The sequence below is a fragment of the Peromyscus leucopus genome, chromosome 2, assembly GCF_004664715.2.
Source record: "Peromyscus leucopus breed LL Stock chromosome 2, UCI_PerLeu_2.1, whole genome shotgun sequence".
Taxonomy (NCBI): domain Eukaryota; kingdom Metazoa; phylum Chordata; class Mammalia; order Rodentia; family Cricetidae; genus Peromyscus; species Peromyscus leucopus.
In genome coordinates this window covers 57,131,941-57,149,595 of record NC_051064.1, presented here as the reverse complement: position 1 = coordinate 57,149,595, position 17,655 = coordinate 57,131,941, and the positions used below count along the sequence as shown (strand labels likewise).

Sequence of the window (17,655 nt, the reverse complement as noted above, 5' to 3'; positions counted from 1 at the left end):
GTGTCAGATCCTGTGCGCTGGGTCACAGGAGAGGAACAGAGGGTAGGAGGTGGTGCCAGGCAGGCCGTGGGGAGACTGGCAGGGCTCTGGCACCTGGCTTAGCAAAAGGCCAGAAGCATTTTAGCACTCGGTAATAGGTATGCAGGTAAGAAGGGCCTGCCACCAGCTGTCGGCCTGGCACGGAGTCCATGCCCCCAAACCACCCGTGGCATGGAGCTGAGTGCCAGCATGGCCCTGCCTGGGTTCTGATCCACGAGCAAGTCCAACACAGGGTTTTGCCAGTTATGTCTGTCAGACGGACTTGGGATCCACTGAGGACAGACAGAGGTCACTGATCTAGAAGTTCCCACGCTGGCAGTCTGTGAGCTGCCTCTGTGTCCCCCCCTCCCCCCCCCCTCCCCGGAGCTCACTCAGTTATTTCAAAAGTACTGAGGGCAACAGTCTCACCTATTTTACAACCGCACGAGAACTGATTGCTGCTCCGCTCCCTCCCCTCCTGGGGAAGCTAATTCTTGTATCTCCCCCAGGTCCCACGGTAGAGCAGCTGCACTGGGCTGTGCCACTGGGCTGTGCCACTGGGCTGCCTTCAAGCTCAGACAGATGCGTGGGATCATGAATGTGGGTGATTACAGGCAGATTCCCAGAGTCTAATTCAGCATTACCCATAGACTGTCAAGAAGTTTGCATGGAATATTTTTTAAAAAGAATTAACAGTTACTTTGCAAGTACAATTTGCTTGGAGTAAACATGTTTTTTTTTTCATTTGTTTGTTTTTGAGACAGAGCCTTATGGAACCGAGGCTAGTCTCAAACTTCTGACCCTCCTGCCTCCACCTCCCAAACGTTGTTGTTATTACAGGTGTGCACATCACCATACCTGGCTGACTGGCAGTATTTTTAGAGACACCAGTAAAAGTAAAATTGGTCACTGGGATTCACCAATGAAGATGGTGACTTGGGAGCTGGAGAAGCTGAGCCCCAAGAAGGGGAGGAGCTTTGAATGTGAGGTACTGATTGGAGAAAGAGGCGTCAATGTGACTTTGTTTGATCCCAGGTCTGCTTTTCTCTTCTTGTGTGACTCTGGACAAAGCCAGTTGCCTATCCTCCCTGGAGACCCACCCTTCTGACAGCAGGGTGGCTGCAAGGATTAGCTGGGATGAGAACTCGGCATTGTGTGAGGGCTGTCCCATCTATATCCCTTCCTGGCTCCTAGCTGAGTCCCCTCGCCATGCCACAATAGGACTCTCCATCAGCGGGACCAGGCCTGAGTGCCCAGTGACCACAAAGCAAAGCGGAGGGTCAGAACATACAAACGCCACAGGGTCGTTGCTACGGGTCCCCACAATGCTGAACTTCTTCACGTGGGAGTTCTCTTTCAGGGCTTCCGCATACGCCTTGAGGGTGGGTATGGGGATATTCTGCAGGGAAAAAGACAGAAGAGTGAACAGTAGCCCTACAGGGGCCATGGGGCCAGGTGGCCTGCAGGGATGAGGGAACAGTAACTTCTCCCAAATGCAGCCTGGCTCCCTGTGGAGTCCTAGCAAGTCTTTGAAGGGGGCCTGTGCCAGCCGGCTGAGGCTCAGAGGATTCCTAGTACATGGACTGATAAAATCACCCCTGAAAGTTGCAGATAGTACCCACAGCTCTCCTCCGTGCACGGGGAGGCTGGGGAAGAGGTAGTACACAATGCTCAAAGTTGGGAGGAATATTTACAAAAGGCTCAGGACTGGGAGAAGGGCAGGGCTGGACCCTGGCTTCCACCCAGTGACTGGCAGGGTGTCTGACTTGCTGTGTAGCATTGGGGGACTCTCTTCCCCTCTTTGGGTCTGTTCTGAAAGACAGACTGGGGAGATACACTCACTGCTCTCTGAGATGTCTGTCCCGAAGGGTCTCAGCTCTGTCTGCATGTCTGTGGGTCCTGGGAACAGTTCACTATGCTGATGAGCAGGCCAGCCCCAGACCATCACACACAGAACCTCAGAGGGGGAGGCCTGGGCATTGGTGTATACTTTTTAATCTCCTCAGGTGAAAACCTGATCTATGTCCAGCTGCCTCCTGGTATAGAAGGGAAACTGAGGCCTGGAGGTATCCAAGCCCTTCGCTGAGGCCTCCCAGTGAAGTCCCACCACTCCTGCCTGGCTGAGGCACTATCCACTGCCCAGGTCAGACGAGTCTGGACTGTGTTAGCATCTCTCACATGGCAGACAAGGGAGGCCTCAAGAGGGAGCTGGCTATGCTTTTCCAGAGCTCTCATTTCCAAGTGTCACCTAAGCTCCCGTGGGAGCGGAACAAGGAGCCAGGCGGAGGAGAAAACTGGGTACAGGTTTCCAATCAGATTATGCTTGGAACTGGCAACCCCTGAGAAGAAAGCTGAGAAGAAAGGAGAGCAGGAGGAAGGGGCTGGCTTCCATTCTTACCCCCACCCTCTCAAAGCTAATCCAGGGCCTCAGGGCAGGCAGCTGAGCCTGATTCCATATCCTTCCTGTACCCTGCCCTGGTGGTCATAGAGGGAAGCGGCCACAGAGCCGTGGCACACAGTTTGGGTATTTCTTGGGGCACTTGTACCAACATCTCCTTCTCTGGCTGTAAAATGAGACTGAATATGAACATGATCCAGAGGGAACGGTAATGCCTCAGGGTTAGTGCCCACCTGGGGTTTGTGACCTCACAAGTCTTGGCGGCACAGGGCTCTGCCAGCCTTGAGGTCCCGTGCTGACTCATCGTGTGACTCTGACTCACAGTGTTATCACAGAGAATCTCTGTGTTTTTGAACAACATGGCAGGTATCCAGATCAAAGCTGGCCTGGCCTGTAGTAGACTCCTGAGCCTGGAATTGTCCTCTGAAAGAAACCAGGACTGTGGGGTTCGCTTGTTGACACTGCCCCCCACCTCTTAAGTGTTCCCACATGTCAAGGCTTGTCTCTGTTTCAGATCCAGGAATACCCAGGTCCAGATAGGGCCCTGCTGATCTGTGTAGCCTGGGCTGCTAGCATCCATATGTTTGTCAAGACATTCCCACCACAGCTGCACACCCTACCCCAGTACACATGAGTTGAAACAGCAGGACATTACCCGGATATTGTTGAGATTAACCTCTTCAAGTTCTGGGTCATTGTTCTTTATCCGCTCCAGCGTCTCCTCTACATCTGTTGAATTTGGTTCTTCATCGGGCACAGGCTTGTACTGTGTGGGTTTAATCACACCTAGAGTGATGGATAAAAAGGAGTTGGCTCACAGGAACATCGGGGTCACTTTCTTCTAACATCAGGACTCCTTGAGAGGAAGCATGGGTTGAATTCGAGGTACAAGGGAGGCAGTACATTACAGGGGGACCAGGGGCTGGGATGTGTCAGAAGAAGTCAGGGAGGAAGCCAAGAGGTTTGGGCTGTCTCTGGATGCTGCTTTTGAGTTCTTCCAAGATCTGGTGAATTACCTAAACCCTCTGACTCTCAGGCCTTGTCTGTTCTGTGGGGATGGTATTATTGCCAGGCTCGGTATCTCAGTGGGCTCCCAGGAGGGTAAGATGAGGCCTGGGCTGGAAAGAACTGTACTTCTCTTCCAAAAGGAAGGATGCTTCTTCTTTCGGAACCCTCATTTCTCTCTGGGCCCAAAATGTTAGTTTGGAATAACGCAGTTAAATAATTGAGACAATGTGATATGGGCCCAGGAAAGGCCAAAGGGTCTCACAGGACAGAAGAGGGTAGCAGAAACTGAAGAGAAAGAGAGAGTCCCACCGAGTGGTAAAGAACACACTGTTCAAAGAATGTTGTGTGAAAAAAAAAAATAGGTATCTATTAAACATTTTAAGTAGGAGCCTTGATCAGTAGAGTCCTCATTTCACAAGCATGGGGACCTAAGTTCCATTCCCAGAATCCATGTTAGAAAAGAAAAAGAAATCTGAGTGCAGTGGCCTGTGCCTGTAATTCTAGCACCGGGGAGGTGGAGACAGGGGATCCCAGGAGCTCACTAGCTGGCCAGTCTAGTCAAATATGTAAGCTCTAGGTTCACTGAGAGACTGTCTCAAGACAAGGTGGAGAGCAACTAAGGACGACACTGGCATCCGGCTTCCACAAGTACACACATGCGCGCGCGCGCGCGCGAGCGCGCACACACACACACACACACACACACACACACACACACGCTGGGAGGATTAAGACACTGAATATAAGAAGCAAATCTCTAAAACCTTTAGAAGAAAACCTGCCATGGAGATGAAGAAGGCTTTGTAAATGAGACATAAAATCCCAGCAGACTCAAAGGAGACGATGAAGAGATTTGCCTACATAAAATCTGCGACGAGCCAGAGTACCTGGGAGCACAGGCTCCTAGATGCAGGAGGAGGCGCCTCTCTTTCAAGGTCCCCTCTGTGAGCCGGTCCCGGGGCCCAGCAAGGGAAGGGGACAGCAGCCAAGCAGGGCTGTATACTCACTGTTGAGTCCTTCCTTGTTCACAATGGAGCTGCTGCCCAAGGCCTGGTAATATTGCTGGTTGCTCATGAGCGTGTGCATGCCCAGGATAGCTGTGGGGACAAAGGGAGGCCCATGACTCTGCTCTTGAAGACCCATCCTCCACGTGCTGGGAGTTTTGCTCATGGAAATGGTAAGAAGTACATACATGAACATGGAGAACTGTGGGTTATTTTCATCCTGGCTTTCATTCATGTGATTCTCAGACCTCTGGCCACAGATTTCCTGGTCTCCTTGAGGTCCCACAGGCACACCCCACACTACATGACCCAGCAGAATGAGTCAATCCAGCAAGGATCTCTTTCAAGGAGTGCACTTCTCTCTCCCTGAGTAGCATGTGCTCTGGGCCAGAAGAGATCTTTGGGTCCATGATAATCCCTTAGCATAGACATGCCCCATTCAATATTTGAGATAAATTATTCAAAAGTTGTGGGCCTTTCTCCAGGTGTGGAAATTGGACCCAGGACCCTGTACTATGCTGGGTAAGTGCTCTACCACTGAGATGTATTCCCAGCCCTCATTTTACTTTGTATTGCTTTTTACTACATTGCTCAGGGTGGCCTTGGACTCATTCTGTAGCCAAGGCTGACTTTGAATTTTGATCTTCCTGTCTCGTCCTTCTAAACAGCTGACATTACAAGCCTGCTCTACCAGGGGTACAACTCTTCCTCCTCCAGGGAGGCGTCTTAGATCTTCCTCTCTCTGAGTGCCTGGCATCCTTCCTACACCACAGTGGCGTCAGAACAAAGGTGGTTCAGGGCACCTGTGTGTTTTCTCTGCCAGGCTGTGGGCTTCCACAGGTCATGGAGGAACATCACTACTCCCCTGTCTCTTCTAGAAGACAGTAGGCAGATGGTAAATATTTGGTGACTTTTAAAATTTCTATCTAAGCCATGTCAGTAGATATGTTCTCTAGGTAGAGAGAACATGGCAAGTCTTAAAGAAGACTCAGATGAAGTTCTGGTTCTGACCATGTCCTTGGTGTCACCCTGTGCAAGTTACTCCTCTCTCTGGGCTTCAGCCTCCAGTGTCCAGCCAGGGGTGATGTAAACCCTGGCTGCATATGCAGACCATCTGGGGGCTGAAAAACAGTATCAGTGTCCAGCTCCTTCCTGGACTGAGGGGTGCAATTTCTTCGGATGCCTTTTTCGTTTTCCTTTTGGATAGGACCTTGTTATATAACTTAGGCTGGCTTTGAACTCATGATCCTCCTGCCTCAGCCTCTCAGGTGTTGGGATCACAGGTGCGCACAACTATGCTTGGTTCCTTGAGATGATTTTGGTGCCCCAAATGGGAACTGAGAACCACAGAAGAGATGCTCTCCACTCTCCACGTCCCTTCTGTTCCTCACCCCTAGGAGTCTTTGCTAAAATTAGCTTTGCCGGCTCATGGGCTCATCACTGAGGAGGGCTGGGGAGAGAGACAGCTGCTGCCTTTCCAGCTCTCGAGGTTTTAATTTAGGCTGTGTCCCTGTGGGCTGAGGGAGCGGGGGCTGAGTCAGCAGCAGGTGAGTCACAGCACATTGACTCATCTTCCAGAGAGGTGCTCCAGCCCCCACACAGCAGAGTTCTCAGGTTCGACAAGGTTGGGATCAGATGAAATACACTACCTTTTTTTCTTTTCTTTTCTTTTATGCCTGGTTCAGTTCAGAGCATACAGAGAGGTAAGGAAATAAATAAAAATAAAAATGGAAAACATATTTGGTCCTTGAATTCCAGCATCCTGTGATGGGTTAGAGAGGGCCACAGAGGAGTGTGAGGGGACCAAGAGCAAAGAGCCCTGGGTTATTACTACTTTTCTGGGTGACCTTGTAGAGGTCATTTCCTCCCTGGACTCCCTGGATTTCACAGCTGTAACTGCACGTGCTTGAATGCCGAATTCCTCCCTTCCCGGGGGACTCAGCAGCCATTCGGCAATGCTCACAGTTCTGGCCTGTTCAGTGTTCTAGAACAAGCATCCCTCTCTGCTGGTGCTGGCAAACGCCCCTCCCCACACTGACAGGACATGGTCTGTCATGTGACTCGGCAGAGATGCTCCATGAGGCATGTGTGGACTGGGCCACTCAGAGTTCTAAAACAGCCCCTCACCTGGAGAATTCTAGGACTAACAACATATTCGGAGAAATGGTATGTGCAGATAGGAGGTTGGAGAAGGAAGATGCCGTTTGGCAGTTCAGAGGAAACTGGGGTTCCTGGAAGGAAGAAGGAAGGAAGGAAGGAAGGAAGGAAGGAAGGAAGGAAGGAAGGAAGGAAGGAAGGAAGGAAGAGAGGGAGGAAGGAAGGAAGGAAGGAAGGAAGGAAGAGAGGGAGGGAGGGAGGGAAGGAGGGAGGGAGGAAGGAAGGAAGGAAGGAAAGAGAGAGAGAAGGAAAGGAAGAAGGGAGAGTGTGTGGTTTAAACTAAATGGCCACCACCAGCCTGGGCTACCAGCCCTAGGCACACAGTTGTGGCTTTCTCCCTGGCTTCTTTCTGTACTCATGTGTCACCAGGAGTGAACATGCAAAGAAAGCCCTACCCTGACATCTTGTATTGCTTCCTTCTTTGTTGATCTTGGCCAGGCTGATTTTAGTTAGCACCAGGGAACTTGATTTCTTTTCTTTCTTTTTCCTTTCTGTTTTTTTTTTTTTTTTTAAAGTCTAGATCTTCCTCAAAACTCGAAAAGGACTATTTTTGAACTCTGAAAAAGAACACTGAGTTCTGTTTCCTCTCTCTGCCTTGGCAGGGCTCCTTCCATTTGTAATTCCACTCAGGATGCAGTGTGATCACAGCACACATCCCTGGCTCCTCCAGCTGCCTCAGGCTTGAGTGGCCTGGGTGGAGGGCTGCAAGGTGCGTTCTCACATCCTAGGTGCAGGTGCAGAATCTGGCTCGGGACTCAGTGCTGGGGAACTGTTCCTAGAAAAGCTGCATCCTCCGACAGTCTCAGCTTGAGAGGAGGATGGGTGCTAAAGACATGGAAGCCACCAATGACCAGGGGACAGTCTAGCTAGGGCTGGCCAATTCCCCCTGGGGGGGGGGTCTTCCCACCCAAATCCTTTCCTCATTCCTGCCTACTGCAAGGGCTTCTAAAACCCAGCTAGGATCAAATCCCCGAGTAAGTGTAGGAGGCATTGATAATCTTTAGCTTAGTGGCCTCTAAGCTAAAGTCTCAGGCCACAGGCCAAGACCTTTGCACTGCGAGAGTGCCATGAGCTCTTTCTAGCTCCCTGTGGGGACATGTTTGAGACTGAAACCTACATACTTCTGGCCTGTCCTCCCATGTACCTCTTGGGCCCCCAAGGGCAAAGAATGGATCTCATTCACCCTCTCAAAGGGCACGTGTTCCACAATGTATGTCAACTCAATGAGTAAGCGCACGGATTGTCAACAATGCACCTTTCTGGGTGCATCAGTGCATCACACTTTCTGTGGTCTCCTACAAGCTCCTGACATCTCCAGATACTGAGGCTGCTCCGTAAGCCCTTCCCGGGCCTGGGTGGGAGCTCTCGCTGTGCCCGAGTGTCCCACCCTGGCCCTTCCTCTTCCCTACCCCACCTTGTCTGGATCACCCCCCGATTGTCTGACTTTTGGCTCAGTGTCCATGTCCCCCTTTATGTCCCTCGACCCCACCGTTTAATCCAAGTGCCCCTCTCGCACTCGTTGTCCTCGTCACACCCAGTGTGACACTCTTCCTGATCACGTCTCATTTGCCTGTCTAATGCCAGCTCCATGAGGGCGGACAGAGATGTTTCCTTAGGATCTTCTCCCCAGAACCAAGTCCACAGCCTGGTACACAGTAGGCAGGAAAGCTCTGGGCAACCGGTGCCATGTGTGAGGGACCTAGTGAAGGCTTGGCTCTCCTGTGGGGAGAGCATGTAGACCAGAGGCAGCCTGCAGACCCCTCATATCTCTCTCCTCTCTCTCTCTCTCTCTCTCTCTCTCTCTCTCTCTCTCTCTCTCTCTCTCTTTCTCTCAGCCTTCCTTCCTTTAATGAGTCACATACTGGAGAGTCCAACTGGCCTCTCAGGCCAAACTGCCACTTTCTGGTGGGCCTGCGCACCAACACCTCTGGTCATCCAGGACTGCTTGCTTCCAACCGCCTGGCTCTGCTTTTTGCCCACAGTCACAAAGCCTGGCACCGCCTCGCCTTAGCTCCTTGATTCTGACCCGCCACTAGGAACAGCTGGTGAGGTGGTGTAAAATGGGAACAATAATAGGATTTACTTCATAGGATTTGTCACGGTCAATAAATCCAGTGCTGTATGGAGAGCTACCGACAGGGCACCTGGAACACGCTCATCACTTAGCAAATGTTCCATGCCTCCTTCCCCAAAGGCACTGCTCCCTTGTGATGGCCGAAGTCAAACAATGACAGGCACCCAAGGACACTCAGTCAGCACTGGGATGCAAACACAGCCAGCCTCCCGTCCCATTCCGGACATCACAGGGGCTCGGGATCTTAGGCAGATCATCACAGTGTGCCAACAACAACAAGGGAAATGTTTCCGAGAGCAGGCCCAGACACTCAGCTCCCAGGGCTGCTCTGCTGTGTCTCAGGCGGCAGCCGCAGGAGTCGGCTCTGACAGCGGTCATTTAAAAATCCCCACGTGCCCTAATGGGGCAATGAGGTCATGCAGGGCCGCAGAGGAGCAGGCCCCAGATAAAAACAGCTCCTGGGGAGTAAATAGAGGCACGCAGGGCAAGGTATCCACTCTCTCTGTTGTGCAGATTAGCCAGAAGTCAAGGGGCCTGTGGGGGAAGTGGGGTGGCTGAAAACTATGGGCACACGGAGGGATCTGAGGTGGCTCTGCTGGCGTCTTACATAACCCACTGAGTCCCATGAAGCAAACCTGGCTCCTGAGCTGCGTGCCTGGGCTCCTGCTGGGACCAGGGAGCCCCTCGGTGCTGCTTAGACTGAACCCCAATCTCTGGGCCCTGCTGCTTTTGTCTTTGACCACCGTTTCTTCCCGTTGAGGAAAGGGCTGTCTGGAGAAAGGCCACCTGCCTGCTCTGCCCCATCTCTCCTCAGGTCCCTGCAACCTGGCTTCCAGGGCCACCCACCTACTACACAGTTTAAGTCACTGCCCCTCAGCCCTGCTAGCTAACAGAGGAAGGCCATCTGCAGAACCCCCCTCCTGTCTCAATGCCACCAAGAGCCACAAATCGCATCCCGGGAGGCTGGCAGACCGGACGAAGCAGAGGCAGAGGCAGCCCTGTCTGGGCTTGGCCTCAGCTCCACTGTCTCGGTCAGCCCGAAGCCCCATTCTGCCTTCTTGGCTCTCTTACAGTCAGTCTGTCTGTCTTCACTCAGTCCTTCTCTCCTTTGCTCATCTGTGTCTGGCCGCTGGGTCCCACACTAGGCTTGCCACACTCCATTCCTGAACCCAGGCTCCACCTGCCACATGTTCCTCCTTAAGCCTGGCACCTCTGAGCATGTCCAAACGAAACCTCCTGCAGAATGCTAGACCATCATGCACAGCTGTTCCCATCCGGGTGGCCCCTGGATAACTCAGATGCCACGGGCCCCAGACTGAGCTAGTGTTTCCCTCACTGCCCTCCTCCTGTGTTAAGGACACAGAACCCACTTGATCTCTGGGACCATCTTCTCCCTGGGCCACACTCACGGCCAGATCATTTCCATCATCCCTCTCCTCTCCTACATTACTGGTCTGCAGTACTTCCCCCACACCACCCACTTGCTGAGCCAGGGCCCAATGTGGCAGAGGCAGGTGGGGTGCCGAGTGCAGCCTGCAGTGAACCCCAGAGAGACTTGGCCCAAGGTGCCTAGAGCAGGGACGCAGCAGGGGTAAGGAGAGACGGGGCAGCAGAGGGTTTGCATTAGCAGACTACCTTCTGGAGTTTATTGTTTGTGAGGGTGGTAGAGAAACGCCCATGAGGGTGGGACACATAAGAGGTGTGAGGGTGATGTTCTCAACGCACTGTGGTCTTTGCTCCAAGCCTTTTATGAAGTGGCGTGGGCAGAATCTGGTGGGAATGGCTAGGCAGGGTCCTCTCTACAGTCCCATTCCCCTGGGGAGTGGTCTCATGGCAACAACAGGTGGTTCTGGGACAGGTGTGTTTGAATGGCTTTAGCTTTATTTTCTTCATTTTGGTTTTTGGTAATGTATTTTTTTTTAATCTTATCAATATATTCCTTGTTAGAAATTAGAGACGGCACTCATGTTCAAATGAAGCAGACAAGGCTGTCTGCTTGGGAAGCTTCCAGAAAGACAGGCAGAAGCCCCCGGGATGTCTCTCACCTGCAATGTCACACAGTTCTGCATCCGAGGCGTTGGCTAAGGCTTCCTCCAGCTCTGGCTCCAGTGTCACACTCTCCAGCACGGGATCCATTGGCTTCTGCTTAGGGACCCAGATCTTTCCTGTAAACACACAGGGCGCCTGTCAGGGTGCATGGCTACCGTGGGGCCAAGATCCCTTCACAAAAGGTTCCGATATGAGAGAAGACCTGTAAACATTCTTCAACAAAATAGACAAAGCGCACGCAGATGGCTAAAGGATAAGAGGGAACCGAATGCATCCTAGCGTCACCGGACCTTTTATTCTTTTGTTTGTTTGTTTGTTTTGAGATAGGCGTTTTGTTTTGGTGCCTGTCCTGGAGCTCGCTCTGTAGACCAGGCTGGCCTTGAACTCACAGAGATCTGCCTGCCTCTGCCTCCCGAGTGCTGGGATTAAAGGCATGCAGTGCCACTGCCGCCACTGTCACCACCACCACCACCAGGCGGGGACCTTCTGTTCTTAGTGTCATGCTCATAAGTGGGCAAGCAGAGAATAAGGCGGCTAGGAGAGCGTCCACTGTGCGTCCACGGGTAGAGATGGTGGAAAAAGTCTGTCCTAGGGAATCCCAGAAGTCATTACAGAAGACATGGAGGGGCAGAGTGATGGCTCCGTGGTTAAGAGTGCCTCCTGCCCTTGAGGAGGACCTAGGTTCATTCTCAGCACCCACAAGTCAAAGCTGCCCGTACCTCCATCTCCAGGGAATCCGACACCCTCTTCTGGCCTCTGTGGATGCCTGCCTGCATTCACGCTCATATTCCTACTCACAAACACACAACTCAACATCAAAGAATTCTCTTGTTTGTTTGTGTGTTTTTAAAGATCATGCAGATCATTAAGGAGGAATATGTCCTAGAATTTTTTTCTGTGAAAAATCAAGTTTGAAAACCGTCACGAAAAGATTTCATTTCTGAGAAACTGCACGTGGTCTGCAGGTGTCCCTCCCAGCTTGTGTACTGGGAACCTAGTCCCCAGATTCATATGTTAAGGGTATGTGGAGGCGGAGCTTTGGGGGAGGCAATTAGGATTAGTTGAAGTCACGAGTTTGGGCTCCTGGGATGGCATTAGTGATTTTATAAGGAAAAGCAAAACAGACCTGAGCGGCCACGCTTGCAGTCTGCCTGAGTGAGGCCCTCCACACCACATAGGCACGCAACAAGGACGCCACCCTCCACCGCTGCCTCTGCGGCCAGCTCTTGAGCTTCGTGGCTTTTAGAACTTTGAGAAATAACTTTCTTCTCTTTATAAATTAACTACTCTGTGGTATTCAGTTCAAGTAGTCTATGATTATGCATGCGTACGCTGTTTGGGGGACGGGAGATCAGAAGGGAGTAGGGCATAGCTGTTTCTGATCAGGGGCCTCACAGAAGTAGGGAAACTAGCTCCCAAGGTCAAGCGCTACACAAGGATGCCCAGCTCCATCGCTGCCGTCCAACATTGCATTAGAAGTTCTAGTTAGAGCGAATGGCCACGACGGAGAAATACGTGGGCCTCAAACAGAAGAAGATGCTGCTGTTTACAAATAACATACTCTTATATGGAGAAAAGTCTAAACTTCTACATTCCAAAAAACATACACACACAAACTAATGAATCAACCAAACAAGAATTCCTACCCAAAATGAAAAACAAACAAACAAACAACTGTTAGAACTTGATTTGGCAGCATTTGATGCCGAGGATGAGATCAGTGGTATTCCTATAGCAGCAATAGGAATATGCAAAGGTAATATCAGGAAGGCAGCTCACAATAACAACCAAAGACTAAAACACTCGGGAAGAAAGTTTAAATACGTGTACACTGAAAACTATGATGCATTATAAAAGAAATTAAAGAAAGTAGAAATAACTGAAAAAATATCTGGTTTCATGGATTAGAAAACTTCATAATATTAAGTTAGCAATACTACTCAAAGCAACCTACAGTTTCAACATAATCCCCATCAAAATCCCCAGAAGTCTTTTTCACAGAAACAGAAAAGCTAATCTTCAGATTTATGTGAGAAAGCCAAGGCATACAAATAACCAAAACAATCCCCTAAAACAGCACAATGAGGAGCCTCATGCTTGCTGATTTCAAAGCATAACCACAAAGCTAATGATGTATTTGTAAAAGGGTGAGCACAACAAACACCACAACAGAATTGAGGGCCCAGAAAAAAAAAAAGCCAAACGTATATACTAACTATTGTCAACAAGGCTCCATGTCTAGTCAACAAGTGCTGGGCCACTAGACAGAGTCACCTGTAGAAGAATGGAGTCAGGCCCTACCTCACAGCAGAGGCAAACACGGAACCCAAGTCAGAACTAAAACCAAGACATTTTTAAAGGAAACAACAGCATGATCAAAATTAGCAATGGAATCCTGTTACAACCACAAGCAACGAAAGAGACCTTCATGGACTTCACTCAAAATTGCAAGTTTTAGGTCTCAAAGGATGTGATCAAAGAAAGCACAAAGACAATTTCTAGAGTGGGTAAAACATTCATGAATCATATATCTGATAAAAGTCTAGTATCAAGAAATAGAGAGCCAGCGGACTGGGCAGGACACAGCTACAGAGCTGTGGTTAAGGGAGGGTCCCTCCTGTGTCACCAGGCCTGACAACCTGTGTTCAATCCACAGAACTCACACGGTAGAAGGGGAGAACGGATTTCTGCAAGCTGTCTTCTGACCCACATAGACATGCACACTGTGGTATATGTACACATACAGGTGTCTGCAAGCACACATAGGATCACACAAATAAATAAATGTGACAAAATTTAAGAATACAGAAATAACTTTCACAATTTATCAAAAAAAAAAAAAAGCCAAATGGCCCAACTTAAAAATGGACAAATTACTTGAGCAGACATTGCATCAAAGAGGATACATACATTCATAGCCAACAAATACATGTGAAGATGCTTAACTGGTCACCACTTTACAGCCATGAGGATGCTGCTATAGAGAGAATATGGCAAATCAATGTTGGAAAAAAATGAAGAAAACTGGACCTCTTATGTATTGCTGCTGGGAAAGAAAAAAAAAAAAAAAAAAAAAAAAACCCAGAACAAAACAAACTACCAAAAAAAAAAATAATCCGTACAGTTGTTAAAGAAGTTTGGAGTTCTTCCAAGATTTAAGAGTTATCACTGGGCTCGTCAATTCCTTAGGTATATGCTTCAAAGAATTGAAAACAAGTTTTTAAACAAATACTTGAGTAAGACCTGGTAGTGCAAGTGTGTAATCTGAGCTCTTCAGGGGGCTGAGGCAGGAGGATTGCAAGGTCAAAGCCTGCCTAGGCTACATAACAAGAGAGTTCAAAGACAGCCCAAATAACTTAGTGAGACACTCTGCCTCTGGTCCTGGAGCTGGCTGGGGGGCGGGAGGGATGTGGCTCAGTGGTAGAGCACTTGCCTAGCATACACAAGGCTCTAGGTCCCATCCCCTGAACCAGAAACAACAGCAACACCTTCAAATAGGAATGTTCACTGTACTTCTACAGAAGTATTTAATTTTAACAGACCAAAGATGGAAAACAACCAAAATGTCTGTGGATGAATGACTCAACAACTGTGGAATAGGACCAACTCTGAAAGCACGTTAAGTGAAAGAAGCTAGTCAGTCAGCCATACCTGTGTGCGCGCGCGCACACATATACACAGAGAGATAGATAATAGATAGATAGATAGATAGATAGATAGATAGAGATAGATAGAGAGAGAGAGAGAGAGAGCTTTCACTCATAGGCGATCAGCCAGTCCACAGAAACAGATTGGGAAAAGAAAGGAGAATGGGGAGACTGTTTAGAGAAACCCACCCTGATGTGGGGACAATGCTTATTTTCCATGGAAAAAAATTACTTTGTTGTCTTTTCATAGCAAATGTCACTTACCTCTGCAAGCAAAGCACACAACAAAATCACTAGGGGGAAAATGTATGAGAAACTCTATGGTGATGTCAGATTCTAAACAAAGAGAGAAACATACAAGGAAAAGAAAATGCCTGAGAGCTGGGACTGTAGCTCAGCTGTGAACATGACTGATGCAGTGTGTAAATGAACATTCAGTAAATATTTAAGACCCGTGGTTTATTAGCCCCCTGCTACAGGGCCTTCCCCTGAGGATGGTGACTCCATGGTTCTCATGTGAGGGACTTAACCTTCTTGAAAAATATCCAAGAGGGGAGTAGAGAGTGGCGGTTCTTTGTCCAAGGAGACAGGGGCAAAGTTCCTGAAAGAGAGGTCAGTACAGATGGAACGTGAGGGGAAGGGCAGTCATAGCTGATGCTTCCATGATATTTGCTGTGTGCCAGGGTGGGTCTATATGTCTCTCAGTCCTCCCAACAGTCTCAGGAGGCTGGGAATGTTATTCTCAGCCCTGTTTGCCAGAAGAGGAAATAGAAGTAATTCACTGAGCTCTCACAGCTAATAAGTAGTAGAACTTGGCCTATAGGCTGTTTTTAACCACTGCATCTCTTACTAGACAGGGAGACACACCCATGAGGGCATAGAGCTGGGTGACAGGGAAGAATACTCAGGGCTTGGGGACAGGTATAAAGTTCTAATAGAATAAAAGGTCTGTAAATTTGAAGAACAGAATTCAGACTTCTGGTCTACCCTATTCATTACCCTTCTGTTTCACAGAGTCTGCAGATAACTGGGCAGAGAGTAGAGAGTGTGTCAAGCAAGAAGAAGGTCTAAAGAGAAGGGAGGACCACGGGTGGATTGTCATGAGAGTGTCCATGATTCTATGGAGACTTCTAGATGGCTTGTTTTTGGCAGGAGCAGAGGGTCTCAGGAGAAGAGATGAAGAAAAGATGTTACCAGTGCCAGAAAAAGAGACTTTAGAGAGAGCAGAGTCAGGGAAGAGGGAGTTGTTCCTCATTTCCACAGAATAGTCCTAGTTTAGGTCTCATATTCTGACGCCATTAGCAATAGCTTGCTTCTTCCCTGTAGGCTTTAATGAAAAAATAACCAATGCACCCTAATTACAGAGGATTTAGGGAGACATTCTGGTTGTCTGGGTGAGTCTTTTATCTCAACTATCCCCAACTGATTGAATACACACCACAGAGGATGCTTTGGGGGTAGGGATTGTTTCCTGTTCAGGCAGGCAGGACACAGGAGAGGCCCAAGTACATTTGGCCCAACACAGGGTGAGACTCACAAGTGGCCCTCTGTGATGCCTCAGGAAGGCAAGCTCATGAGAGCCATGCTGTTTAGTACCTCGTTTCTCCCCTGTGTAGGGAACCAGGTCTTCTCGGTCTTTAAATTCCTTCGCTTGCTTTTCCAAGTGATCCAAAAGCTCCTCTCTTTTAAAGGGGCCTGTGGGCGCCTTGGTGGTCTGATCCTTCTGCCTCAGGCCTGCGGGGAGCAGTGCATTCTAAGATGGGGGTGGCAGGTGAGAGAGAGAGAAGGAGAGAGGGAGAGAGAGAGAGAAAGAGAGAGCAGTCAGTAGCTATAGATACGCGATTCTCTAGAAACACAACACAGACTAGCAGGGACCTCAGAGCTGGAGAATCCAGCCACGTCTGTCCTTTCCTTTTCTATGCAAGGAACCAGAAGGCTGGAGGAGGGCTGGGGCTTGTCCCGGGTCACACTTAAGGGGCAGAGAGCAGCTGTGGGCTCAGCCCTCTGGTGTCCCTACCTGAAACATTTTTAAACGTGTGGTGTTAACCAACAGGGCCATCAACACAGGTTGAGCGTAGAGAGATTCTTGGAATCCAGCACTTGGATGCAAAATTATGTTTGCTGCAGTGTGGTAAGTGATCAGCGAGAGAAGCCAAAGGGAGCTTGGTAGGGTCTTAGATGGAAGATGATTCATAAAGAAGGAAACTCCCAAGAAGCCTGAGAAAGGCTCAACAGAACTACAAAGCAGGCCAGGCACACTCAGCCCACAGTCTCTACAGCCTTTTGGCTCTGGGGTCTGTGCTATGAGAACTGATGGTGAATTTTAAACGATGCCTCTGGAGATGGGTCTCTCAAGGATGACAGCATCAATCAATTGCTGGGTTCTCTTCTTCAAGCGTGGTGGGGGGCTTCTAGGTGTGGGCTCACTAGCAAAGTAGATCCTAGTTAGGGGGATTTCACCTACGTCAGCCCTTAGCACCTCGAGAATCAAAGATAATGAGAGCTTCAAGGATGCTTAGAGACCAGATAGTATATAACCCTCCCTTCAAGGGGAAACTGAGGCCCAGAGCCAGAAAGATTACCCAAAGAGTCTCAGGGCTAGATCATGACCAAACCAGGGTGTTCCCTCAGATTTTAGGGAGAGGCAAGCTTCATTTCTAATCCTCGTGCATTCCGTGTGTCTTACATTCAGAGAGCTAGAAGGGGATGCCTCAAAGAGGCAGGTGTGCAATCTTAGCTGCACCCCCACATTGACTAAATCGGTGTCACTCCTCTCTCAAATCTAGGTTCTCTCGGAGTGCTTATTTCTTGTTACTCACAACACTCTCCAAATCCTTTTCTGAAGATCCATGGAGCAGAGGATGAGAGACACATGGGACTGGCAATGCCCACAGGGATGAAGCTTGGAGGAGAGACACGACCGACCCGCTAGTAGCTGTGGGCTGCTTAGGAAGTGCTCCCCCATTGGCTAACGCCTGCTGTTGTCTCAACAGTAGCAGGGCGTGGCCCACATTGGGTCACAAGGGTCTATAACTTGCAAGGCTGGGAGGTAAGGGGTTCAAAGGCGGGGACTAGGATACGTGCAAGTAGACATAGGCCAGAGGCTAGCAGAGACAATGGAAACTGGGGCATTTTATGAGAAGAGGACCAGCAGGCAGGCAGACAAACCTGAACTGATCTGAGGGAATATAAATGATGTCACAGGAGTCAGAGCTCTCCTGAAGCAGCAGTTCACAGACAGCATCCACTGTGATGATGCTCCTGGCTGAGCCATGCTTCTGCAGGCAGGTACAGATCATA

General features: G+C 49.6%; 1 protein-coding gene across 3 annotated transcripts in view; it reads right to left on the bottom strand.

The window, feature by feature from the left end:
* The window catches only part of Tmod1 (tropomodulin 1), a 75,768-nt gene that overhangs the window by 19,568 nt on the left and 38,545 nt on the right, over nt 1-17,655 (bottom strand). For 2 of the 3 annotated variants that reach the window (XM_028882797.2, XM_037202589.1), the window contains 5 exons: nt 15,952-16,108; nt 10,705-10,824; nt 4,432-4,521; nt 3,072-3,202; nt 1,310-1,417 (listed from right to left, as the gene is read on the bottom strand). In XM_028882797.2, coding sequence (XP_028738630.1) covers nt 1,310-1,417; nt 3,072-3,202; nt 4,432-4,521; nt 10,705-10,824; nt 15,952-16,108 — 606 coding nt within the window. The remainder of the gene's footprint in view (nt 1-1,309; nt 1,418-3,071; nt 3,203-4,431; nt 4,522-10,704; nt 10,825-15,951; nt 16,109-17,655) is intronic. The other variant, XM_028882798.2, reaches the window with a different exon arrangement.